Source organism: Camelus dromedarius, chromosome 31 (assembly GCF_036321535.1).
Source record: "Camelus dromedarius isolate mCamDro1 chromosome 31, mCamDro1.pat, whole genome shotgun sequence".
In the NCBI taxonomy this organism is placed as follows: domain Eukaryota; kingdom Metazoa; phylum Chordata; class Mammalia; order Artiodactyla; family Camelidae; genus Camelus; species Camelus dromedarius.
In genome coordinates this window covers 10872584-10898597 of record NC_087466.1, presented here as the reverse complement: position 1 = coordinate 10898597, position 26014 = coordinate 10872584, and the positions used below count along the sequence as shown (strand labels likewise).

Below are 26014 nucleotides of genomic sequence, written 5' to 3'. Positions count from 1 at the left end.
TGTAAACTGACACTCTGATGTCTTTGATTAATGTCCTGTAAACCCTCTCTTCCAAGCACAGCACAGAAACTAAGCCAAAAAACGAGACAGCAGAGGAACTGCCAGGGCTGCCTCAGGGTCCTAGAGGGAGTCCTCCCCGCCACCCTCTCCTCCTGGCTTCCTGCAACCATTCAAAGATGTCCCTGCACCACCTATAGCAACTCCTGGGATCCCCAGGTTCAAAGTGAAGTTTGAGAACCAGTCTAACCCCTCAGGACACCACACAGATCCACACAGGCTGGCAGAGCGCCCCAAACACTTCTATAAAGAGCAGGTGCTGGGAGATTTCAGGGAAAACCCACCCCAGCAAAAAGCCCACATACTGATTTCCAGCCAGGAGGGACAGCAGGTGTACTTAAAAAAAAAACCAGGAGACAGGGCACCAAGAAAGGGCACGCAGTGACAGGAAATTATCGGCCTTCTAGCCCCACAATTGTTCCCAGGGCATATAGAGGGTTTAAAATTGCACTCAGTTCTGGAAGACCTACCCAGAATAAGATTGCTTTCGGTTTCCACAATCCCGCCTGAGTCAGGCACAAAATCCCCCGAAGAAGCAAGGCGGGACCAACTGGCCAGAGCCTTGTCCTGCAGGGGAGAGCAGAAGCCATAGATGGTCCTGCGGTGGCGTCTTGAAACAGGATTGTGGGAAACTCCCAGCGCACAGGGGCTGAAGGAAACTGCCTTTCTAGCTGCCCCTGCAAAGGTGGCTTCTGCCTTTCCCGGATCAGCTGCAGCTCCAGTGGAGGACCGTCTGCACGATCCCTCATACTCTGTTCAGTCGCCCTAGCTCCACACCCACCCTCAACTCCTGGAAAGCAGAAAGAGGGACCAGAAATCATTTTAGGGGAACAGACGAGACATGTTTAAATTCCACCACCAGCCTGAGCCTCTAAGTGCTCATCTGCCAAATGGGTGTCACAGAAGCTTCAGCCTCAGGAGTGGCTGGGAAGATCCCTTGACTGGCACACAGCAGGTGGGGTGACCACTGTCCCGCTGGGGCTGGCGCCGCTGTCAGGAGGAGATGGGGAGGGAGCGCTGCGTCCCACGAGAGAGTGCAGACCTGAGCCCCCATCCTGGCTCTGACGTGAATATCTCGGCCTCTCCCACCTAACAGGGCTGTTGAGAGCTCAAGAGACTCCAGGAAAGACAAGACCCTCTAGGGAGCTGGGAAATGTACTGGCAGAAACGTTAGTTTTTAGAATCTCAAGTTGTCGAATCCCAGGTAACAGGAGTTGTAAAGCAGCAGTGAGAAACAGGAAACTCAACCCCAAACCTCAACCGTGCTTTATTTTCTCCAGAGCAGTTACCAGCATCTTACACACTGTAAGTTTATTTTCTGTACTGTCTACCACCCAATGTAAACATCACAAGAGCAGGGATTTGGTGGGGGGGGGGGGGTACCTGTTGTTATAAGGTATCCCCAGGACCTTATAACCATGCCTGGCGTGCACTTAGTGTTCGATAAATTGTTGCCAAAGAATGAACGTTGTGTAAGCCCCCGTATGGGCTACGTCACAGCCACCAGTACAGCAAATCCTTACCACTGCCCCCGCCGCCCCCACACACAGGGAAGCGCTGTTCACATCATTCACCCATCTCACAGATGAGGTAACAGAAGCTCAGAGAGGTTAAGTCCCACAGCTAGTAAGAAGTGGAGACAGGATTTGAACCTAGGCCCTTGGCTCCAGGGCTGTGTGATTTCCTCTCTCCAAGCACATAGCATTGAGCAAGTCTTGATTCCACTGTAGGCTCTGGGTAAGATCAGAGGGGGAGGGGTTCTGTGTTGTGTTGACCTATACCCCCCAGTAGGACATGGGAAGGTCTTGGTGGTTAACAGGGCCCTACAACAGGACCCAGAAGCAGGTGTTCAATAAACATATGGATAAATGGATGGTCCGACAGACATGAACAGATGGAGGAATGGGTAGATGGATGAGTGGATGGATGACGGACGGACGGATGATTGGAAATGGATGGATAGATGGATAGATGACTGGGCAGATGGACAAGGGGTGGGTGGCTTGGCAGATGGATGATGCTAGACAGACAGAAGGATGGGCAGGAGGATGGAGGATACATGGGTGAATGGTGCAGAACCCAAACCTGAGAAAAGGCGCTCACCCAGCCGTCCCCACTGCCCCAAAAAGCACAGCACAGGGGCCACGGCCTCTCTTGTTTAATTGGGGCACAGCCTGCGATCTCATTCCTACCATAGGGGACCGGAGGACACTGCCCTGAGGCCAGGGGCAGGCCCGGGCTTGGGGCTGGAGGGGCTGACACTCCTGCCTGCCCCTGGAGAGAGGACACTCGGGCCCCTCTGGCCACAAGTTGCCAGGGACTTTGGTTTTTGTTTGTTTTCTGTCCTCAAGGAAGCTGTCCAGGAGGAGAAACGGGAGCTGCTTCCAGAAGGAGCAGAGTGGGCGGAGCTGGGGGCTGGGAGGAGAGATGCCAACCTGAGGCCACGCCCAGGTCTGGGGCGGGGCTGAAACCCCCAAAGCTCCAGAGCCTCTAGCCAGAAGGATGTTGGGAGGTAGGGACGTAGGGACAGGAACAGGCCCCTCCTGCCTGCCCCACTGGGGGCCCCAGAACCTGATCCCAGGACTCCTCTCCGGCCCTCGGGAAGGGGCAGCATGATGATGCAGCCCCAGAATGAAAGAGAAAGCAGGGCAGGGAGAGCAGAGAGACAGAGACACACAGAGAGAGGTAGGGGGAGAGAGAGAGAGATACGCAGATGGAGAGGGAAATGTGGAAGGAGTCAGTCTTGGGCTCCATCAGGTTCCACGCCCCACCCAGGAGGCCACCTAGATGAGAATAAACCTGGTCTGGCTGACCCAGGTCCCAGATCTGGGCACAGCACAGCAGGGGGCAATGCCCACTCAGGGAGGCAGGCAGGCAGGAGTTCAGGGTGGCAGCCGGTGGGGTGGCCCTGCTGGGGTCAGCACGGGCGGAAGGCAGCAGAGCAGAGAAGGAGCCTCAGTCCCACCAGACCTCGATGGGCGAGAACTTCCAGAGGTCGGGCTGGCCCATGTGCAGCAGGCGGCTGAAGGGCGAGGTGCTCCACTGGAACGGGGGCAGCTGGTCCCACGTGGGGCCACTGGCCGCCAGGAGGCGCAAGGCCTTGGCCAGTGCCGTGTTCGTCACCTAGGGGTGGGGGAAAGGCAGGTGGTTAAGCTGTCCCAACCTGAGCGGCACTGATGCCCAGCCCCCAGCTTTGACCCCACCCACAGCCCCAGGCCCGGCACCTTCACATCGATGCCCCCGTGGGAGCGCTGGTGCAGGGCCTGGAAGGGGTAGGAGCCGTTGGCTGGGTTGAGGTCTGAGCGGGCCGAGATGGCGTTCTCCCCGTTGGCCTTGGGACTGCAAGCTTTGCACAGTGACAGGGGGTCATGCAGGAAGTCATTGTACCTGGACGCGGAAGGGGAGGAAATATCAGTGCTGGGCAGGGAGGCCAGACCCCTCATGGCCACAGCCCCCCAACCCTAACCCAGCCACCTGCTTTCAGTGTGCTCGGCTCCCTCCCACCACCTGGGCTTCCGTCACCCCCCTTCACCTAGTCACCCCACACCCATCACTCAGGCCTCCTCCGCTCAGCTGTCCCTCCAGGAATCCCTCTGGGCCCCCATCCCAAGCCAGGCTGGAGACCCCGCTTTGTCCTTTTATAGCATCGCCTGGAGCCTGGACGGTCCTAGTTACACATCCACACCAGCATGAATACGTGATGGATTTCTGCATCCCCCACGGGCAGGGTGCTCCCCGAGGATGGGGCAAGGGGCATGTTTTGTGCCCGTTTCCCAGTACCAAGCACGGAGCCCAGCAGGGGCGGTCGCTGCACAGCTGCCCAGCATCCTTACCTATAACACGAGGAAGGCAAGAGGGCTGAGCGCTACCTGGGTGCCGCTGTACCGGCTGCTCCACATTTCACCGCCCCCCGCCGGCCCCTGGGCTTGTTCGTGAGGTTGAAATGGGTATCAATACATAAAGCTCCACAGGACCCTGGGCTCATGGTCCCCCACGCACCTCATAAGCCGGATCATGGAGTCCAGGTCGTGTACCAGCGACTGGTTCCGCCGGAAGATCTGCGCCCGGGGGCTCCCATCGTAGGAGAACCAGTCCCCGTACTGGGCCACAAGGGCAGGCAGCCCGCTGGCATTGAACACAGACTCAAAGGACCTGTTGGGGACCAGGAGGGTCACTCACGACCCTCACTGACCTCACCTGGCCATGGCCAGGGAGGTGAAGGGAGCAGCCATGCCAGAACATTAACACCAACCACCCAGACAGTCAGGAGAGCAATAATCATGTCTTTTGTTTGTGTAGAGGGGGTGGCTTGGTGGGACGGCCAAGCCAGGGCTCTGGGGTCCAAGAGACGTGGGTTCAAATCCTGACTTCACTGCTGACCAGCTATGGAACTTTGAGAAAATTAGGCACTTTCTCGGGGCCTCAGTTTCATCATCTGTGAAATGGGAGCAGGGGCCATAGCTACCCAACACAGTGGTCATGCAGATCAAGTGAGATAACCCAGGTGAAGTGCAGTGAGGGTCAAGAGGTGATGGGTGTGCAGCCCAAAGTAGCTTCGCCGGGGAGCCACCACAGGGTTGGCACCTGAGTGGGTGCAGCCTGGGAAGCCATACCAATGCCGACCCCATAGCTGTACCCCAAAACTGTCCTGGTGAAGAAAGGGTTGGGGTGGGTTTCTTTGCTTTGTGGGTTTCCAGAATCACCTGGGAGGGACCCCTCCCCAGTATGGAGAGCCGACCAAAAGATGGGGCAAGATACCAGAAAGGGAGACTTACGGGATGTTGTAGCTGGCCCAGTAGGTCTTCTGGTACAGTTCCAAGGTCTTGTCGGCCACCACCACCATGCCCCTGCGACCAACAAGACAGACAGGGCAGGAGTGGTGAGAAAAGAGGCTCCTGTGGGCACTGCCCTGCTCAAGGACCCGACATGGCTCCCCACTGCCTGGGGGTAGATTATGTCCTGAATCTTTAGCCCCAGTCACGGACTGCCTTCTCCTCCAGCCTCGCCTCCCTGAGGTTGGCCCCTTCCCGCACACATTGCAGCAGGCCTCTGGGGCTCTGCCTGAGCAATTCCCTCCGCCGGAGCGCCCTGCCCCTTTCCAGGTACTCACGGGATCTGTTCCAGGACGGTGAGCACCCTTCTCCCAGGACTGGGCCCGCCGGGCACAAATGCCTTGTAGTCCACGATCATCCACTGGTTGTTGTACCTGCCGTGCACAAGGACCGGGGACTGAACAGACCCTAAGGCCACGGCCACAACCCACCCCCCAACCCTGCCCCTAGTGCCAGGCATGGCCAGGAATCACAGGGCCGGGGTGGTCTGGGAGTGCCCAGCCCTCCAACTGTCACTCAGACACTGTGGCTTGACCAGGCATCCTCAAACTCTTCTCTCATCCTGCTGTCTGCCTGCTCTAGAGGAGTCCACGGCTCCCTAGTGCTTTTTGCAACAAAGGTCAATTCTTCTGCCGAACGTTCTAAGATTCTGCACTATACAGTCTGTGTCCCTGGCCCACACGGCCTCCATCCACTCATGTCTACCTCTTCTGACAGCCCTCCCACTGTCCCCAGAGCGCTCAAGTTCTACGTTTATTCCTGTCCTTCCTCTGGGAGCCCTTCCCTGAGTGGAGGAGCCTAGGAGAGAGGGACAACTCCTTTTCTTTCCCCGTGCCTGGCTCCCTGCGGATGCAAGGAAAGGACTCTGCAGAGGTGTGGGGTGTGGCCCCGGCGCCACATCAGGTCCCCCAGGGGAGCAGCGGGAAGGTCGGGTGGGCAGGCCCCAGTGCCAGGAGCCCACTCACGTGCCGCTGTTGAACCTCTTAAAGATATTGGCCCAGGTGTCCCCATCTGGGGCCAGGCGGTTGGCCACGACATTGCGCATCCACTCCAGCACAGAGCCCTTGGGCTGCACGTACTTCCACAGGGCTGGGTTCCTGTTACCGATGGTGGTCTCCAGTGTCACCTGCGGGAGGGTCGAGGGCACTGTTCATGCAGGGGACACACTACAGTGGCATCAGCGGTACCTGAGACCATCACCAACAGAAACCACAGACATTTTCCCACCACACAACAGGGTTGCACACATCTCAAAATGTTGTTTACGCTCCTCGTACTTCTAAACTACGGCAGGTAGCCCCCCTGCAATCGCAGTTTATTTAATGTGCTAATAAAGCAGCACATATAGCAGACCTCCACGATATTGTAGGTTCTCTTCGGGACCGCTGCAATACAGCAAATATCACAAGAAAGCAAGTCACATGGACCTTTGGTTTCCCAGTGCATATAAAAGTTGTTTCCAAAAAAAAAAAAAAAAAAGTTGTTTCCGCTGTACTGTATTCTATTAAGTGTGCAATAGCGTTATGTCTAAAAAAAATAGCATTATGTCTAAAAATGTACATACCTTAACTTTAAAAATACCCGATTACAATAGTCACGTCAAAGATCGCTTATCACAGATCACGATAAAAATATAATCGTCATTTTAAAAAGCTTGAAATACTGTGAGAATTACCAAAATGTGACACGGAGACGTGAAATGAGCAAATGCTATTGGAAAAATGACGCTGATAGACTTGCCCGATGCAGGGTTGTTAGAAAACCTTCAATACGTGAAAATCACCATGATTTGTGAAGTGCATTAAAATGAGGTGTGCTTGTATATTACATTAGAAGTGTACTTATATAATATTTCGATAAATGCATGTCAATATAATTGGTTTCCTTTATAATCCTGTATGTTGGTTTATGCATTTGAAGGCATCATTCCAAGAAGGGGTTCCCAGCTCCCCGGACCACCACAGGAGTCTGTGGCACAAAAACAGTTATGAATCCCAGTGGAAAGTATATTTCCTGCCCGGACACTTTTCAGGTAACTGGATTAAACCACTTCATCTGTCCCTCCCCAGGCTTCACTCCCATTTTCCCCACCACGGGCTGCAGGGAGGGGGGTCTCCTCACCCACTGCCTGGCCCCTCTCATGCTTTTTCCCACGTTTAAGCAGACGAATTCCCACGCTCCTCTCAAAAGGAAATAGAAAAAAAAAAAAAAGGCCCTTCCTTTCCCCTCCCCGAGAATTGGTGTCTTCTGCATCTAGGGGTGTTTTTTTTTTTTTTATTTTAAGTGATGTTTTTTCCTCCCTTGCATTGTTGCCCTGACGTTCCCAGCCCTGATTGCCCCGGCAGATGGTGGTGCCAGGAACAGATTTCTAAGAGAGTTTGAAACCCTGCCAGGACAACCAACAAAAACAACACATTGTAAGCAACATTTATTCCGAAAGCCTGGCCAGGTTTAGAGGGGGTTTTCTGGAAAGCAGAACCAGAAAGAGCAGAGTCATAGTGGGGAGAAGGATGACGTCCTAAATCATAAACAACAGATGAAATCACTGAGGTCAAGGATATTTCAAAAGGGCCCTGAGGCTGGAGATTTATGAGCAGTTGCATTACAGTGCAGTGTCCCAGGCCGGCTGCAGGGTTTGGAGGCCCGGCCGGGGGGGGGGGGGGGGGGGGGGGAGTGCGGCGCCGGCTCTACATTTTACAAGCGCCCCCTGGTGGAGAACAGCGTCAGCCCTGGAGGAGGGGTGTGGCAGCTGAGTCTACCTGCTGGGTGAGAAGCTGGCCCCAGGAGAAAGGTTACACTAGAGAATGACTCACCAGCCCGCTGCCTAGGATGTAGAAGTCATCACAGGAGAAGATGGTACCAGGATAGGAGGAAAAGATGACCCTGTTGCCGGGAGCCGGGGTAGACTCTGTGGGGGAGAGTGAGCCCGGTTGGGGGCAGGCGGTGCTGATCAGACAAGCCCATATGGGGACCCCCACACCCCTACCTAACGAGTCTTGAGAGTCTCTAGGAAGAGCAGCGGGCTTCAGAGGAAGCCCCCACTCCGTCCTTTCTGACAGTTAGCAAACCAGGCCATTTGATGTGTGTGTGTGTGTGTGTATGCATGTAAAAGCTAGCGGCAAATACATACACACATTTAATTTTTTTGTACATACATACATTTAATTTTTTTGTTTACCTGTTTTTAACTGCAAAAATCTATTGTTAAAAAGATAACTCAGACAGCAAATACCCAGAGGTCTGAGAGCATGGACTTTGTTTTGGGGGAGATTTTTTTTACCCTGCTTTACCGAAGTATAATTGACAAAAATTGTCTGTGTTTAAGGCACACACTGCGGTGTTTGGGGATAGTTGTAGACATTGTGAAAGGATGACCACAATCAAGCTAGTTTACCTGTCCAACACTTTGTACAGCTACCCTTTTGGTGTGTGTGGTGAGAACAGTTTTACTCTCTTGGCAGATTTCAAGTACACCATGCAGTGAGCTTAACTAGAGTCACCACGCTGTGCTTCAGAGTCCAGAACCTTTTTGTCCTGAAATTGGAGGCTCATACTGTCCGACCAACCTCTCCCCATCTCCCCGTCCCCCACAGCCCCCAGCAACCACCTTTCTACTCTCTGCTTCTAAGTTCAACTTTTTTAGATTCCACATGTAAGTGAGATCATACAGTAATTTGTTTTCCTCTGACTTATTTCACTGAGCATAATGTCCTGCAGGTTCATCTCTGTTGTCGCAAGTGGCAGGATTTCCTTCTTTTTTAATTAACAGCTGAGTAATACTCCATGGTATGTGTATGTGTGTATGTGTGGGTGTGCAACATTTTCTTTATCCATTCACCTGTTGATGGACACTGAGGTTGTTTCTGTATCTCAGCTACTGTGAATATGGCCATGAACATGGGAGTGCAGATTCCTCCTCAAGAGTTCATTTCCTTTGGATGTACACCCAGAAGTGACATGGCGGGACCATACGGGAGCACAAGCTTTGAAGGGGGGAGACCCAGGGAGAATCCGAGGTCAGTATCTTATCAACTGTTCAGTTTATGGCAAGTTACTTAGCCTTTCCAAGCCTCAGTTTCCTTATCTGCAAAATGGGAATAATAATCCTTCACTCCACACAAGGCAGCTGTAAGGATTTAATTTTCAAGATCATGGAGGTAAAGGGCTCCTAGTACAACAGCAGGTCCACAGAAGGGCCTACAATCAAGGGTACCATGTAACCACACCAGCACTTGTCAAGGGATGGGCTTCAGGTACAAGGGGCTCAAGGGTAGGGATGAGGGCCCCTGGAGGGGATAGGCTGAAAGAGCCATTCCTGTATAACCAACGAATAAATAAAAGTAAAAGGGGCAAAGTCATAACGGAACTGGAAGGGAAAACAACCCATAGCAATGGTGTTTCTTCAGGGGCAGTGGGGATGGTGGGTTACAAGAGATCTGTATTCCTTCTTTGTGTTCCACTAGATTTTCTAACTTTCTACAGTGAACACATATTACCTAATTTGTTATAATTATTAAAAATCAGTGTGGGAGACAAAAAGAAAGAATCCAAATGCCCAACAATAGATGAATGGATAAACAAACCGCAGCATCTCCATAGAGTGGACTATTAGGCAGCCATAAAAAAGAATGAAGTGTTGACACTGGCTACAACAGGGAGATGCCTTGAAAACATGATGCTGAATGAAACAAGCCAGTACGATTCCATCTTTACAGCATGTCCAGAACAGGCACATCTACAGAGACTGAAAGTAGATTAGAGCTTGCCAGGGGCTGGGAGGAGGAGGAAAAGGGGGAGTGATTATTCAATGGCTACAGAGTTTCCTTTTGGGGAGAAGAAAATGTTTTGAAACTAGAGAGAGGTGGCGGTTGCAGGAAACGGTGAATGTACTAAATGCCACTGAATCGTTCACTTTAAAATGGTTACTTTTATGTCACGCATGTGAATTTCACCTCAACAAAGTAAATTAAAATTAAAACGACAACCAGAAAAGTGCTTTAATTAGGGCAGGTTTAGATGAGGTTCTGGAACAGGCCAAAATGACCTCATGGGAAAGAAATCAGAAGCAGGGTTGCCTGGGGAGAGAAGGGTGGAGACTAATTGCAAAGGTCACAGGGAGCTTTCTAGGGTGATGGAAATGTTCATATGTTTATCAAATGGTGGTTACATGACTGCATGTTGGTCCAAACCCATCAGATTATACACTCTATAAATTATCAAAATATACACTCTAAATTGATTATCCATCAATAAAGTGAATACAAAAAAAAAAAAAAAACCTGAGTTTGGGATGTCATTTATCATCCATTGGAATGGCAAAAAATTAAAATGAACCATAATACCTAGTGCTGGCAAAGCCGTGGGGAAAGTCAGCATATTCACAGAATGGCAGTGGAAGTGTAAACTGGCCCAACCATCTTTGGAGGCAATTTGGCTGTACCTATCTAGAGACTAAAATTTTAATTACACCCATTTTTTAACCCAGCAGTGCCACTAGGAAACACCTCTGGGGGCCCACTTGTTTGCTGTAGCACTGTTTGAAACAGCAAAGACCTGGAAATGGCTCAAATCCTCCACTGGGGACTAGTGACAATTTCACAACCAGCTGTTAAAAGGTGGGCTGCACATGGTATAGTAAACTCACCAAGGCCAGCTGTGGAGAAAGAGGAGCCAGACGCAGACAGTCCCCACAGCATGATCTGACTTATGTTTTTGTTTTGTTTTTAAAGAAAGCAGGCTTTTTAGGGCCGTGCAACTATTCTCTAGAATGCTCTAATGCTGGCTACATGTCATTGTACACTTGTCAAAAATCCATAAAACTCTATTACTATACAAAGAGCGAGCTTGAATGTAAACCATGGACTTCGGTTGCTAAGAATGTATCAATATTGGTTCATCATTTCTAATAATGAACCACACTAATGCAAGATGCTAATAACAGGGGAGAGTGGAAGGGGGATAAATGGGAACTCTCTATTGTCTACTCAATTTATGTCAACCGAAAGTTTTTCTAAGAAAGAGTCTATTAATTTTTTAAAAGGTTCATATATAAATGCATCCAAAAAAAAAAAAATCTATGGATCCAAAATGGTATCAGTGCTTTCCTCTTAGGAGAGGTCTGGAATTTGGGAGGAGAGTATTAAGGGAGGCGTATTTCTTCATCTCCATTGCTGGGATTTGCGGCAGAGACAATGTGTTCACATATTACTTGTGTAATAAAAATAAGTTAAAACAAATGGAAAATTGAGATACATTTTTTTTTAAAAGTCTAGGGAAAAAATATAACCAAATGTTCACAGAAATGATCTCCTGTGGCTTTTTGGGTGTTTCAGTGACTTTCACTGTATGTGTATGTTTTGCTGTGTTTTCTGATTTTCCATAACATACGCGTATGGCTTATGTAGGTTTTTAAAAGATACTAAGATGTTAGTGGATACACAGCAATGAGGATGAGAGAGCTAGAGCTACAGACGACAATATGGATCAAAGTCACAGGTGTTATGCTGAGTGAAAGAAGCCAGATGCAGACAGGTACATGCTGCGTGATTCCATTTGTAAACATTCAAAATCGGGCAAAGCTAATCCAGGTGGTGAGAGAGAGTCATGATGGGGTGGGGTTGGAGCCTGGAAAGGGACTGGAGGGAAGCTGCTGGGAGCTGGGGATGCTGTTTCTCAATCTGGGTGCTATACAGAGGTGTGTGCTCAACGTGCAAACACTCTAGCTGTATACTTAACACCGTGCACACACACTTCTCTGTACAAATGTCAATTTTGAAGTTGACTGAAGTTTAAATTAATGGGCATTAGGTTGTCTCCAAACCCCTACTGCAGCTGACGACCTTGTACACAGTCCCCGTGCAGAAATGGAAATGTTTCTCCAGGGACAGATCTGAGCCAGAGGGCTGCTGGATCACGGGCGTGACAGATTTTATATTTTGTTAGATGCCGGCGGGGCTCCTCTTCAAAGTGGCTGTGCCAGCTCGGACTTCCATTAGCAGTGAATGAGGGTAGATGTTTCCCCACCTTCTTCCCCCTCCTGGCAACATGAGGTTGCCAGGCCAAGGAGGCACTGCCAACATTTGGCAATGGCTACCTCTGAGGCTGACACCAGGGCCAGGAATGAGGGGGTTGTTCTATGGGGTACGTGGGCCTGAGTGGCAAAGTTTTCACGCGACAGAAAGAAAGCATTTGTGCATTCCTGTGTAGTTGATTGTTTGTTGCAAAAATGGCTGTAATTCTCCCTGTGCTTGTATCCACACCATCTACAGTGTGACTCTGCCATTCCTTACATCTAATGGTAGGGTCTGTTTCCCCACCACTTGAATCTGAACTGGTCATTTGACTTATTTTCAGCAATGGAATGATGTGCAAGTTTCAATCAGCCCTCAAGAGGCCTTCTATACTTCTCGGTCCAGAGGTCACATGAACAAGACTGAGCTAGCCTGTGGGAGGATAAAAGACCAGGTAGCCCAGCTGTCACATCATCCCAGCTGATATCCAACCCCAGTCATACAGAAGAGGCCATCCTAGGTCAGCCAGCTCACCCCAGCTGACTAGTGAAGCATCATGAGCCCGGCCAAGATCAGCAGGCTTAATTGAGAAAAACAAAACCACTCAGCTGACCTATAGACATGTGAGCAAAAATAAAGCTGTGTTTTAAGACTTTGTTGTTTTAAATTTGGGATGATTTGTTATGCAGCAGTAGCTTACTGATACATCTTGTGAGATAAAAATGAAAAGGAAATAGACATGTTAAAAATAAAATGAACTCAGAATGGCCTTACAGTGACCCCAGTGTGTATGGGCCAAGGCCCACATGTCCTAGTGCTGTCCCCAGTGTGGACCCACATACATGCTCACACACACACAGATCCATCCACATCTACCCACCTTGGGGCCCTTCCCTGAACTGGAACCAGTACTTCTTCATGATGCGCAGCATGTACTGGTAGGAGTGCCAGGTGTTATGGGCGACCAGGAGGTCACTTTGGCCAGGCAGCAGCTTGATGAGGGCGGAGCAGGAGCCAGAGCCCAAAGCATGCTTGGTCTTGGTCTTATTCAGGGCCAGCTCTAAGTCTTCGAGGTCCCCAGAGATCTGCAACAGGCTGTGGAGGGCCAGGGTGCCGGAGGGTTACCACATCTGCTGGGAGTGCTATTACATACCCATTATACAGAGGAGGAAGCTGAGGCTCTGGGAGGTCAGGTGACCAGTCCAAGGCCACCTAGCCAGGAAGTGGCAGAGCCAGTACTGGAACCCAGGTCTGTCTGACTATAAGGTGTGTGGCCCTTTCCCCTACCCTGTCCACTCTGGGGGTGGCACTTACAGGAACCCCAAGGGTTTGATGGTGAACTTCCCAGTTGGAAAGATCACACTGCCTTCATAGCTGTCCTCTAGGCCTTTCAGCTGCAGGAGGGTCAGCCGCACCTAGGGGGAGGGGGAGGGGGCAGAGGGCAGGGGGCAGAGGGAGGGTGAGGCCTCTCCCCCAGGCTCACACCTTCTCCTGCAATGGGAGGGGCTCCAGCAAGAGAGGCCCAGGTGCACCCTCCAGGCTCCAGCCAGCCCTGACATCCCCCCCTTAACCACCACCCAACCCTCCATGCCAAGCACCCTCCTGCCATCACTTAGCTCTATGTCTCTGCCCTGTGCCAACCCCATATCATCCCGATTTAAGAGTTCAGCTCAAAGCCACCTCCTCCAGGAAGCCTCCCAGCCCACTCTGACCCACTGTTGACTGCTCCCTGTTCTGAATTTAGTTACTGGCTGTGCTGCTGGCTCAGGACACCTGTCTCATGTGCCTGACTCCCCTCCACTGTCACTGTCATTGTTCTGCAACCATGGAGTATATCACCATGTCCTGCACAGGGCCTTGGCCTGTGCTGGGCATACACCAGGCACCTGGTAAGTATCTGTAAGATGGATGGACAAAAGGATAGACGGATGGGTGGATGGATGGACAGGCAGGGCTGAAAGATGGATGGTGGCTGCTGAGTTAAACAACAGAAGGACAGAGAGAGAGGCAGTCACCTAGATGGATGGGAGGGCGGAGGGAAGGACAGATGTTCAGCCAGGACATGAAGTAGGAACGGGACAAGGTGGATTCGCTCCTTCATCTGTAAGTACTCAACAAACCTTTACTTATAAGGCACCTACTATGTGCCAGACCCTGTGCTAGGCACTGGGGATATCCCAGTGGACAAAGCAGATGTGGTCCTTGCCTTGTCCTCATGCAGCCCAAGTCCAGCTGAAGACAGACTCTGAAGGCCTCACTAGAGTGCTACAGAGAAGTGCAGGGAGAGGACACCGATGTGAGGAATGGTGGGGGAGGGCCGGGCAGAGGGGGAGGAAGAAGAGTGTTCCAGGCAGAAGGAACAGCACATTCAAAAGCCCTCAGGCAAGAGGGAACACAGCTTGTTCAAGGAACCAGAACGAGGCTGGAGCACAGATCAAGAAGGTCAGTAGGAGATGAGGCTGGGGAGGGAGAGGGTGCAGGAGGGTCCTGAGGCCATATTAAGGAGTGTGGGCATCATCCCCAGAGAACCAGGCAGCCCCTGGTGAGATTTACAAGGAGCAGAAACAGAGCAGAGGTGATAGACAAACAGATGGACAGACTAAGAGGTGTCTAGACTCTGGGCAGAAGAAAGATGATGAAGCAGGCAAGGTAGCTGGTCAGAGGGATGGCTGGGCAGGTCACTAGGAGGGTAGATGGACAGACAGGTAGATGATGGACAGAGAGATGGGCAGGCAACCAATGGGGTATATCAACAGGGTGGGTGGATAGAAGAACTGACAACTGGGCTAAGATGGGCAGGGAGGTGATAGATCGGTAAATGAAAAGAAGAGGGTGAAAAATGGATAGGCTTGTGGGTGGGTGAATGAAGGAGCTGACAAACTAGATGCATAGATGGATAGATGGAATGGATGGGTGGATGGGTGGATGGGTGGGAAGGTGGCTGGATGGGTGGATGGATGGGTGGATGGGTGGCTGGATGGGTGGCTGGATGTGTGGATGGATGTGTGGATGGGTGGATGGGTGGATGGATGCAAGGATGGGTAAGTAGAAGGATAGGTAGATGGGTAGATAGATGGGTAGATAGATAGGTAGAGGGGTGGATGAAGGAGGGAAGGAGGGGAAAGGGGCTGGCAAAGAAGAGTGGGAAACTAACAGGTCAGCCAGCTGGAGCAGTAGCAGCTGCACTGGCAGCAGGTCCCCAAAGCAGACCCACCTGCCACCCCACCCCTCTGTGCAAGGGGCGGTGCCCACCTGGTGCCAGTAAGCAGAGTCCTTGTTCAGCTCCATCTCCTCCTGCATCCACTCCAGGTTGGCCTCCAGGAAGTTCTTGAGCCTCTCGCAGTAACTGACTTCATACTCGAAGGGGCCGCAGTAATTCACCACCGTGTTCATCCAGTGCATGTAGATGAGCTGCGGGGCGGGCGAGGTGGGCAAGGGCAGGGGCGGGGCAGCAGGGCTGCTCTCTCCCCTGAGGACCCCACTGGCTCCCCACTCGGGCTGAGATTCCTCACTCCCATCCAAGTCTCCAAACAGCCGAGGAGTCCCGGTGAGGCCACCTCTGCACCTCTGCTCACACGGGCTTTTCTCCCCCGAGGCCCTTCTCACCCAGCAAGCTCTTACCCCCAGCAGAGCCCAATGCCTCTGGATCTTTCCCTCCTCTGAAAGCCTTCAGCATTCAAAGTCTGCCCTAGGTTACACCCCCTTTGTTACTGGGGACCCCCCATCTATACATGTACTCAGTCAACTAACTACTGTTTTTGGAGCACCTACTACGTCCTGCCCTGAGCACTGCGGACACAGCACTGAACTTGACAGGAGAATCCTGTGCCAGTCCCACCAGCCCTCAAGAGGCCTTCCACTCCTCCCTGCCCAGACATCACATGAACCAACCTGGGCCAGCCTGCTGGGGGTGGGGGGAAGGCCCCCTGAGCCCAGTCGCCCCCATCAGCCCAGATGATGGAGAGCCGACCCCAGACACGTGACTGAGGCCATCCTAGACCAGCCAGCCTCCCAGCTGCCCTGCCAGCTGACCGCAGGGTCATCAGTGAGCCCTGCCAAGGTCAGCCAGGCCTGGCCCAGGATGCCAAGACCACCCAGCTGACACGCCAGCAGGAGGAGGAAAGTCTGCTGATCTTGTCGCCTGCAGAGGAGGGGCTGGTGGCCCAGAGCTAAGGTTAACGGCACTCTTTATACAGACACAGCTCACGACTATGCCGTAAGGAAAGTGGTACTGTCACTATCGCTGCCTCCCAGCTGAGGAGACAAGACAGGGGCAGGTGAGTATCTTACCCTAGGTCATCCAGGTAATGAACCAAAGAGCCAAGATTTGAACCTACCAAATGATGTAGATTTGTAATTTCCCAAAGCACAGAGTTCACTGGACTTTATAAAGTTTTAGGGGTAACTTCCAGCCTCATTCCCCCACCACATTGGAGATATTCCAAAACACACACGTCAGTGAGGAAGCATCCATAGCCCCAAGACTGAAAGCTTAGGGACCCCTGCTCCATCACCATTTCATTGAAATACATCCAAAGTCTACTCATCTTTTGAGGCCCCATTAAAATGCCACCTCTTCCATGCAGCCTTCCACTACTTCCAGAAGCACTTCCCAAGTGCCTGTCCTACATCAGGCTCTGGGCTGGATACAGGGGACACAGCTGGGGACAGGACACAATTCCCACCCACAGAAGCCCACAGGCCAGTGGGGAAGGTGGCAGAACAAACCACTTTGAAGCAGAGGCTCCGGTCAGACAGAGCTGGGTTTGCATGCTGACTCCTCTGCTGACTGGCTGTGTGACCCTGGGTAAGTTACTTCACTTCTCTGAGCCTCAGCATCATTTGTTCAGTGGGGGTGGTCAGGCCTCCCTCCGGGGGCTGGTGCACAAGCTTAGCGAGATAACATGGGCGAAGCCTCTGGCGTGTGTGTCTGGGGTTCCTCATTTGAGAACCACTGCCGGCCTTGCCCCAGGGTTCCTGGCCAGCTATGAGGCCCTTGAGAGATGGAATCATGCCTCATTCTCCACTGAGTACCCAAAACAGCGCTGGCCTGACCCAGTGCGTGACCACCTCCCCATACATTGAGAGCCTCCCCTACCCCAGAGGCACCCACCACCCCACCCGTGGTAGCTACAGCTCTCTGTCCTTCACTCATTCACTTATACTAACATAGAATTCACATGCTATAAAATTCACCACTTAAAAATGTACAATTCAGTGGTTTTTAGTATGTTCATGAAATTGCACAACCCTCACCACTGCCTAATTCCATAACATTCTCATCGCCCCAGAAAGAAACCCCATACCCATTAACAGTCACCCTTCTTCTGCCCGCCACCCCTCCACCTTCCACCCAGCCCTTGGTAACCACCAATCTCCTTTCTGTCTCTATGGATTTGCTTATTCTGGACATTTCCTATAAGAGGAATCATACAGCATGTGGCATTTTGTGACTGGCTTCTTTAACTTAAGATTATGTTTTCAAGATTCATCTGTGTTTTAGTGTGTATAGGTATTTATTTATATTTTAAATGGAGGTACTGGGGCTTGAACCCAGGACCTCGTGGATGCTAAGCACGTGCTCTGCCACTGAGCTATCCCCTCCCCCCATGTTACGTATTTTTAATATGCATCAAAGAGTACCTAGTGTAAATTTCTAACAAACACAAGTGAGCCTTTTCTCCCCAAAGAGACGGAAGGCTGGGGGCGCAGGGGAGCCCCCTCTACACATATCTCAGAACCCTCCAAAGATCCCTGGGGAACACACTTGATGAGCAGGGGAGTCCCGGGTCCCCCCAGCCTGGGCCTTACCTCCTCGGACACGGCGGCCTCCACCACACCCGCTGCGTAGGCCTGCAGGCTGTCGTTGTACTGGCCATTTGTGTGAAGCTCCAGAAAGGCCCACCTGCAGAGGGAGGAGAGGGGACACTCGGTCAGCACGGGGACAAGCATGAAACGGGCGCTCAGCTCGCCATGCCACTGTCTGCAGTTTTCAGGCATAAAAACCAACCAACTGCTGTGCACGTGAATGTGCGTCAGTCTGTCTCTGTGCACGTGTCAGGCTAAATCCCTAAAAGACGAACTGCTGGGTCAAAGGGCACCGGAATTTTTATTTTAACAAATATCAATCAACAGCCTCCCCCAAAGCTGTACTAAGCTTCATTCCCACTGCCCCCGACCTCCCACAATATACCAGCTAATATTTACTGAGGGTTTGATCCATGCCAGGCACTATTCTAATCACTTCCATATCTAGTAACTCATTTAATCCTCATGACAATCCCACAATCCTGCACAAGCCAGGCACTGTTACTGTCTCCATCGGACAAAAGAGGAGGAAGTTAAAGCACGGAATCATGTACCTGCTGTGGCAGCCTTGCTGCAGCCCACTCCCCATGTGTCCCTGCCTTTTGCTGTGACTTTACGTCCCTCTCACCAATGGCCAAGTGTCCTTCCTCACCTCCTTGACTTGGCCTCAGTCATGTCATACGACTTGCTTCAGCGGATGGAATATGGTGGAAGTGACTGTGTACCAATTATGAGATGAGCCTTTGCGGGGCCTTCCATGTTTCCATGTGCTCTCTTGTGCCCCTGCTATTGCCACGAGAAAAATATGCCTGGCCAGCTCGCTGGTCCCAAGAATATGAGACACACATGTTGTTGACCAGGTCTGCAGACCCGTAGCACGAAGCAGAGCTGCCTCAGTGCCCCATGGACCCGTGAGGTTATTGTTTCAAGCTGCTGGGTTTGGTGGTGATTTGTTACACAGCACCATTGCCTGATACTAGCTGATACACATTTCAAAGATCACAGAGCTAAGAAAGGGCACAGCCATGATTCAATTCCAGACAGGCTGGTGCCCACTCCTCCTCTGAAACAACACTTCTCAAACTCTGATGATCATCCAGGTCACTTGAAGACCTTGTTAGGAAGTAGATTCTGATTAGGAAGTCCAGGGTAGAGCCTGAGACCCTGTATTTCTATCCGGCCCCCAGGTGATGCCTGGGTGTACACTGCATTTCTAAAATGTACAAACTCCTGGCTGCCCACTTCCTTGCTTAAAATGATTCTTATCAATTTTTTTCATCCTTACTATGGTGACAGTTGAGAAATTCAATCATGTCAGTTATAGTCCTTGAATTAGTTAAGCTATAGATATTTTATTTTTATTGATCATTTATAGTTCTTTGTTTTTTAACATTTTTTTATTGAGTAATAGTCATTTTACAATGTTGTGTCAACTTCCAATCATTTATAGTTCTTTGGTTCATGATCTTTACTTATTTTTCTCTACTGTGGTTTTTTTAACCTTTTCTTATTGACTGGTGGAATTCTCTATATACATATTAGCCCACGACTCGTCATTAATACTGAAAATGCCTGTATTTTAACTGATTTTTGCTTTTGTCTTTGCTGTAGGGTGGTTTTTGGTTTTGTGCAGCCAAACCTATCAATCTTTCCTTTATGGTTCTGGATTTCATTCTTCCTCCAAGGACACAAAAATATCTACCCAGGTGATTTCTATAACTAAGGAAAACACTTGTGAAGGCAATTTCTATTAAGAAAATGAGGGCATCAAAAGATAGTAATGAGACCTTGAAGGGGCTACTAGACAGAGAGACCCAGACTCAGCCAGGACTGTGTCATGGGAGGCTGGCTAAAAAGCCACCAAAGAGCTCCAGGACAGGAAGAGCCGTGCCCTAGGGAAGATGCAGAAGAGGAAATGACTATCAAAATACTCACATCAGATAGTTGTGGCAAAAAAAAAAAAAAAAAAAAAAGCCTATCTGAGGGCCTAGTAGGTGCCAGACATTGAAGGGATCGATGAATGTAACTGCAATGATGAGAAAAGGAGTAACACACCACGGAGGTTCTCTGAGGAGGTACACCTCCTGCTGCTACTAAATAAAATCTAGGAAGGCTTTACAGAAGAGGTGACAGCTGCTCTGGGCTTTGACGTTTAAGTAGGAGCTTGCAGAGGGGTGCGGGGAAAGGAGGAGAGAGGAAAGGGAAAATAAAAGGAAGCTGAGCCCTGAATGTTCCAAAGCAAAGAACTTGAGCCACAGGATAAAACAGAGCTATGGGGATTGGTAATGAGGCCCCCTACGACAAAGAACAATGACCCCCAGCACTAAGCACATCACATGTTTATTTATCTCTCTAAATTCTCTTAAAGACCCTACACTATGAATTTTATTATCCCAATTTACAGATGTGCGACCAAGGCTCAGAGAGGTGAAGCCACTTGCCGGAGGTCACACAGCAAGTAAGTGGCAGACTTGAGACTAACAATACAGAGTATGTGCTCTGAGCCTCTAACTAAGTTTTGTGGTGGCTGGTTTTGTCCTTGAAGGTGAAGAGGCTTGTTCTTATCAAAGGAACATGGGATCCATGAACTTCTGGGGAATGATTCACATATAACCACAGATAAGGATAGCAAAACACAGGAGACTAGGATAAAGATCTTAAGTTTTAAGGTGAGGGGAGGATAAAGAGAGTCTGGGCTTGTGGGTCCCTCAGCCTTTGTCTGAATCCCCAGGTCTCTCTCCTATCAACTGCATACCTTCAGGCAAATTGCTTAACCTCTCTGGGCCTCAGTTTCCTCGCCCGTGAAATGGGCACAGCGATTCCCACTGCAGAGGGCTGCTATGGCGCATGCCAGAAAGTAACTCATGTTTTATGCTCACTAAATACTTGTCTCATCACAAGTCTGAGAGGGGAGGTTTGGAGAGCTCCAATAGGTTTGGTGATGGGAAGAAAATTAAAACAGGGCCCAGCGTCTAGATCCCCTTGCAATTAAAAAAAAAAAAAAAAAGCAGAGGATCAAGGGAGACTGTACACAAATTACATAAAACCAGAAAAGCTGTTCAGAAGCCAAGTCCCAGTTATAACGGAGAGGTCGGTGGCCTTCCACCAGACAGCATCCGGTTAAAATCTGCTCCTTCTGGGGGGAACAGGCTGAGTCAAGGCCACGTTGCTGAGGCAGCAGTGAGGAACTCATCCCCTGACCGGTGCTCACACAGCCTTTGGAGATGCGAATGAGGGCCCTTGATCACAGCAGTGTTTTTCACCAGAGCTGAGTAAAACTGGACCCTCCCGAAACATCCACCATTAGCGGCCTGACGCGATAATCCATCCATATGGGAGACTGCTTTGTGCTGATGAGATGTCAGACACAAAGTTGTTTTTAAAAAAATAAGATCAGAGAAGAATAAATGGTAGAATTAGAATAACCCCACATACAGAAGCATCACACACACCCCTACCTATAGACACATGCGTGTATGTACGCTTAGGGCTGTTTATACACAGAAAATTCTGCAAGAAAGAGCTGACCGTGGTTATTTATGGAAAGAGAATGAGAGGGATTTACCTTCCACACACCATCTCACCTTTCCAAACTGCTAGATTGTTTACTATAAGTTAAGTACCTGTTATAATAATTACAAAAATTTACTGGGGAGGGTATAGCTCAGTGGTATAGCACGTGCTTAGCATGCAGGAGGTCCTGGGTTCAATCCCCAGTACCTCCATTAAAAAAAAAAAAAAGGAAAAACATTTCAAAAATTTAAAAGAGAAGAGCAGCATGATTCTTTATAGCTGGACAGAAAGAAAAAGGATGAGGGGAAGGTCACAATTTTTCCAACCTCACCCCCCTAAGCCAGGCGACAGTATTGCAAATGTGAAATTAGTCACCGCCTTTGTTCAAGAGTGGACCTCCTGCCTTTCCTCGTGGGCCGCCTCACTCCAAAGGGCAGGTCGGTCTGGATGGGGTTTATTTACTTTGCCTGGCTCCTCAGAAAACCTGGCTGGGTGGGCTTCTGTCTGTCTTCCCAGAACACTTTGCAAAGAGAGAGGTTCCCATTTATGAGCTTTTGCTCCAAGCTAGGGGATTTCAGTGCTGGAGCCTCTGAGGCTGTTGCCTTCGGCCCTAGGCCCTAACCAAATGATTTTTTTTCCATGACCCTGCAAGGCTGTGACCAGCCTCATCACAGAGACAGGCAGCTGTCCCCGGCCATCTGCAGTAAGTGTCTGGGCAGAGATCTGAACCTAGATCTCTCTAATATTAAACCTGAGACCCTGCCTCATACCTTACCTCCTTCCTCTTCCACCTCAGCTTCTCCATCTGTAAAATGGGAAGGCTTGGCCATCAGCAAATGGTTTCTGGGATCCCTCACTGCTGTGGTGGCTGACAACTCTGAGAAACTTTACCCCAGCCACTGACCAAAAACAAAACAAACAAAACCCCAAAAAAACAAACAAACAAAAAACACTGACAAGCAAGTGTTTCTAAAGCAAAATGTCCCCATTAGCTTGTTCTTGATTCAGAGATCACATTCTTCCTGCCTGTTTAATTTTAAAACAGCAGGTGTTTTATTAGCTAAAAATGGGCCAAAATCGATACATACTGTTCTGGTTTGTTTTTAATGCACTTTCTTGACAAAAATAAAGAGTTGGCTGCACTGAATGTGTCTCTCCAATCTTTCCTTTTTTTTTTTCTGGAAAGTCTATGGGTCGCACTATGATTTTATGTCAAGGGCAGCTAATACCACTGAGATGACTCCAAGGTCTAACGAAGAAGCCACATTTGGGAAAAAGCCAGATCATTCACAAGAGATGAGCAGGGGGTCACACATTGCCCCTCGTTCCCCTCCCCCCATCTGTGTACAGTGAGCCCTGGACACCCTCTACTATGTGGGAGGCACCACCTCACCTGTGGCTGCCACTCCTTTCCCATTCCTGATGGTGCAAGTTTAACTTTTGCGACTTTTCAAAGAAACAGCTGGGTGGCACTTCTCCACTTTGCTTGTTGGGTGGGAGATCTGGGCTGTTTCCCAGCTTCCTAATAGCTTAACTCCCTCTTACAAGTATTTACTTCCTCTCCCAACTCAAAGGTGATTTATGTCACACAGCTGGTTTGGGGGGCGGGAGGTGGGGAATCAGGTCAGAGAAGGAGGTAAAAGTTAAGGTTGGAGAGTTCGGCCTCCCCAGGACCAAGGCCAGAGCCAGGCGGGCGCAGGTGCTGCTTCTAGGGGCATCTCCCATCCCAGAGAGTCAAATCCTAAATATTTTAGGCTATGTGGGGAGCATCGGTCCAGAGTCAGGGAACAACTGAAAGAGGAGAGATCATGAGGGAAGGGGAAGCTATCCTGACAATCCTGGGATCTGGTGAAATCCGCGGGCCAGAAAGAAGGAGGGATCCCAATTCTAGGTGAACAGAAGAGTCAAACCATGATTTCCGCCCTCCAAAAACTGAGACAGTCACCCGCAGATCAGAGGTTCTGCTGCTCGGGGGCCAGGACACTCCAGATGTCTTTCTTACATCTTACTTCTGAGTTCTCAAGAGGGTGTCTTTGAGGACCTCAGTTTCCTCGCTTATAAAACAGGGGCTTCCTATACAGTTTTCCCTAAATCTAGTCCTAAGTGCTGTCAAACTCAGAGGGAAAGGGGCAGACTGGACAGAAAAGGTGCTGGAAACGTGAGGTGAGAGCAAGAAGTGTGGAAGAGGCCAGGGCTCACTTCTCAGGCCACCATTTCCCCCTCTGAAAATGGGGGCAGAAGAGACCCACTCCTTTCTCTTTTACTCAGTCCTTCCTTTAGTAAATAAACAGAGGTGCTTTCTGTGATCCCCCTGAGTGTCCCTTTGTGCCTCACCTTCAAGGGAGGAAAGAGGCCCAGAGAGGTGAAGTGATTTGCCCAAGGGCACACAGCACCAGAGCTGAGCCAGCAAGAACCTTCCATCCATCAAAATCAAGGGAGTCCTCTTCCCACCTGTTTTCCATAACTAAGAGCAACACAGCCTGGTGGGGGCCTGCTGGGGCCAAAGCCCCTCCCCCTCCTGGGCCTTACCTCTGTGCCTTATCCCCTAGGCATCCAGGCACAAACTGTCATGCTCTCTTAGCTCTGCTAAGTGGGGCCAAAAACATATGTGACTCAGCAGAGACCGGGTCACCAGATTCCAGAGTCACAGTCACGTCGCCACAGAGTTCTGGTTCCCTCCATAGATGCCAGCCCACTCTGTGGCTTCTTCTTCCTGGGAGCCCTCCCAGATTAGCCCCACACAACTCCTGTGTCTGCAGCAAATCCTCTCCTCACAATCTCCGAACTATCTAACACCCTCCCATGTGCCACAAAGCACCTGAATGGAGGTGTCCCCAGTGTCCTGTGTCTCCCCAACACCTGCAGAAATTAGTGCATGCTGGCAAAATGGATGGGGACAGCAGCGGGAGGAGCCATGCCTGCTGGAGAGGGCAATGTATTCTAAGGACCAGGATGAGCCCAGGATGGGATGGTGTGGGTGGGAGGTTGTGCGGACATGGGGTTCTCTAAGATCCCCAGCACAGCCTGGATCCAGGGCCTGGGCCTTGATGACAAGGCTTTGAGGCAGGTTTTTCCCCACTCCCAGGATTTTTCTGCCTGCCACTACCTCCCCCACTGAATGGGGATCCCTCCTCAACTTTGTGTCCCCAAGGCCAAGCACACTAGGTGAGTGGATGAATGAATGGGCATAAGTCCTGGCACAAGTCCTGGCACAAGGCCTGAGAGGGGCATTACCAACCTCCTAGCCAGAGCACATCCTCAAAATTCAAGCCACAGATGGGGAAATGAGAGCCCAGACAGGCAGAGGAGTTCGGTAAGAGTCACACATCGGAATGACAGCCTGAGTCCCAGTGATAAGGGTAGTGATCATGACTGCCAAGGATGGAGCACTTGGCTCCATACTAAGTATCTGGTCAATCGACTTTCCGCTAGACCAGGAGAGAGGAGAGAAGCAAGGAGCAGAGGCCAAGCAATGATACTATCTGGCTCTATGTAAATTTAGGGACCCTCTGTTTTCAGACTGGCCTGGAATCCAAGCTCAGCCCTGCAGCTCTGATTGTGGAAAGGAGGCGGGGGGCTGGCACCCATGGGGTGAGCTACAATCAACGAAGTGAGAGTTTCTGTTGGAGAGCTATTACCATCCCCCTGGTCCGTGGTGGTGAGATGGGCGTTGAGGAGGAGAGTGCTGGCCTCCGTAGAGATAGGAGTTACTGTATCATTAGGGGAACAGAGTTACTGTTATCTCTGGCTGAAGGCAAAGGACTGGTCCCCATGAGCTGAGGGATGCTACATCAGCCCCACCCAACCGCGATGCTCAGAGGCGGGAAACTGGCCCCCAGGGAAACAGGGATGGGACGCTGTCACTGACAAGAGGCTGGTCCTAGGGCGAGGCGAGGCCCGGAGCCCACGCAACCCCCTCCCCCGGCTGGTCCGCGCGAGGTCGGGCCAACCCTTACCCGGTCTCGCGGATGGCGTTGGTAAGGTTGGCCCAGGCCACCGCGTCAGGGTGGCGGCCGTCCACCAGGCGCAGCTGGCCCGTCTCGGCGTCCAGGAGCACCGAGCGGCTGCGGGAGGCGGGTGGGACGGGCCTGCCGCGCCCCCGGTGGCCCCCCGGGATCTGGATCGCGCTGGTCTGGCCGCTCAAGAACAGCCCGACCAGCAGGGCCAGCACCAGGGCCAGCGCCAGCGCCCGCGTCAGCGCCCGGGCCAGGCGGCCGCCGGGGGAGCCGTACATCGGGGCCACCATGACCGCGCGGAGCGGGGCGCAGCTGCCCGGCTCACGTGACTGCTCTCCGCTGCGGAGGGCGGGGCCGGGGCGGGCGGGGAGAAGGCGGGCTGGGGGGCGGAGGCGCGGGGTTCGGCCGAGTATTTCCGGGTAGGCGGGGCCCAGACGGGACGTAAGGGGCGGGGCCACCTTAAAGGGGCCCGGCGTCCCCGTCCTCCTACCCAAGCCCTGCGGTGGCACACTTCCTCCCAGCTTTTTATTTCTCAAATTTTTAAGCCTTGAGGAAAGTTGCAAGAGTAATACAGTAGATACCCATATGCCTGCTATCGATTGCTAATATTTTGTCACAGTTTATTAATCCTTCTCTTATGTATCTATAATTTTGCTCAATCATGTGAGTTAATTGAAAACATTCTAACGATCAACCGTAAATACTGCAGATCTCATAAAAGACATTATCCTTCATAAGAGCAATACCATTATACCACTGAGCACATTTATCATTTATTTAATAGTGTTGTCTAATACAGGGTCTTTATTCAGATTTCTCCAGTTCTCCCAAGAATGCT

At 50.9% G+C, this 26014-nt stretch overlaps 1 protein-coding gene across 1 annotated transcript; it reads right to left on the bottom strand.

Annotated features, from left to right (window-relative positions):
* Positions 1-1300: 1300 nt before the first annotated feature.
* Positions 1301-25497, bottom strand: PLBD2 (phospholipase B domain containing 2). The gene is made up of 12 exons (XM_010998678.3): positions 25177-25497; positions 17711-17804; positions 15152-15310; positions 13214-13314; positions 12780-12994; positions 7703-7797; positions 5855-6015; positions 5168-5263; positions 4833-4904; positions 4057-4209; positions 3282-3444; positions 1301-3180 (listed from the first exon to the last, which is right to left on the bottom strand). The coding sequence occupies exons 1-12, from the start codon at positions 25464-25466 to the stop codon at positions 3013-3015; spliced, it is 1767 nt and encodes a 588-aa protein (XP_010996980.1). The 5' UTR covers positions 25467-25497; the 3' UTR covers positions 1301-3012.
* Between the last annotated feature and the right edge of the window lie 517 nt (positions 25498-26014).

Bases quoted from the DNA above. Each gene is read 5' to 3' on its own strand.
- PLBD2 (XM_010998678.3), bottom strand. From the start codon at position 25,466: ATGGTGGCCCCGATGTACGGCTCCCCCGGCGGCCGCCTGGCCCGGGCG. The intron at 17,805-25,176 runs GTAAGGGTTGGC...CTCCCTCTGCAG, and splicing joins AACGCCATCCGCGAGACCGG to GTGGGCCTTTCTGGAGCTTC. The intron at 4,905-5,167 runs GTGAGTACCTGG...TGTTGGTCGCAG, and splicing joins ACCGTCCTGGAACAGATCCC to GGGCATGGTGGTGGTGGCCG.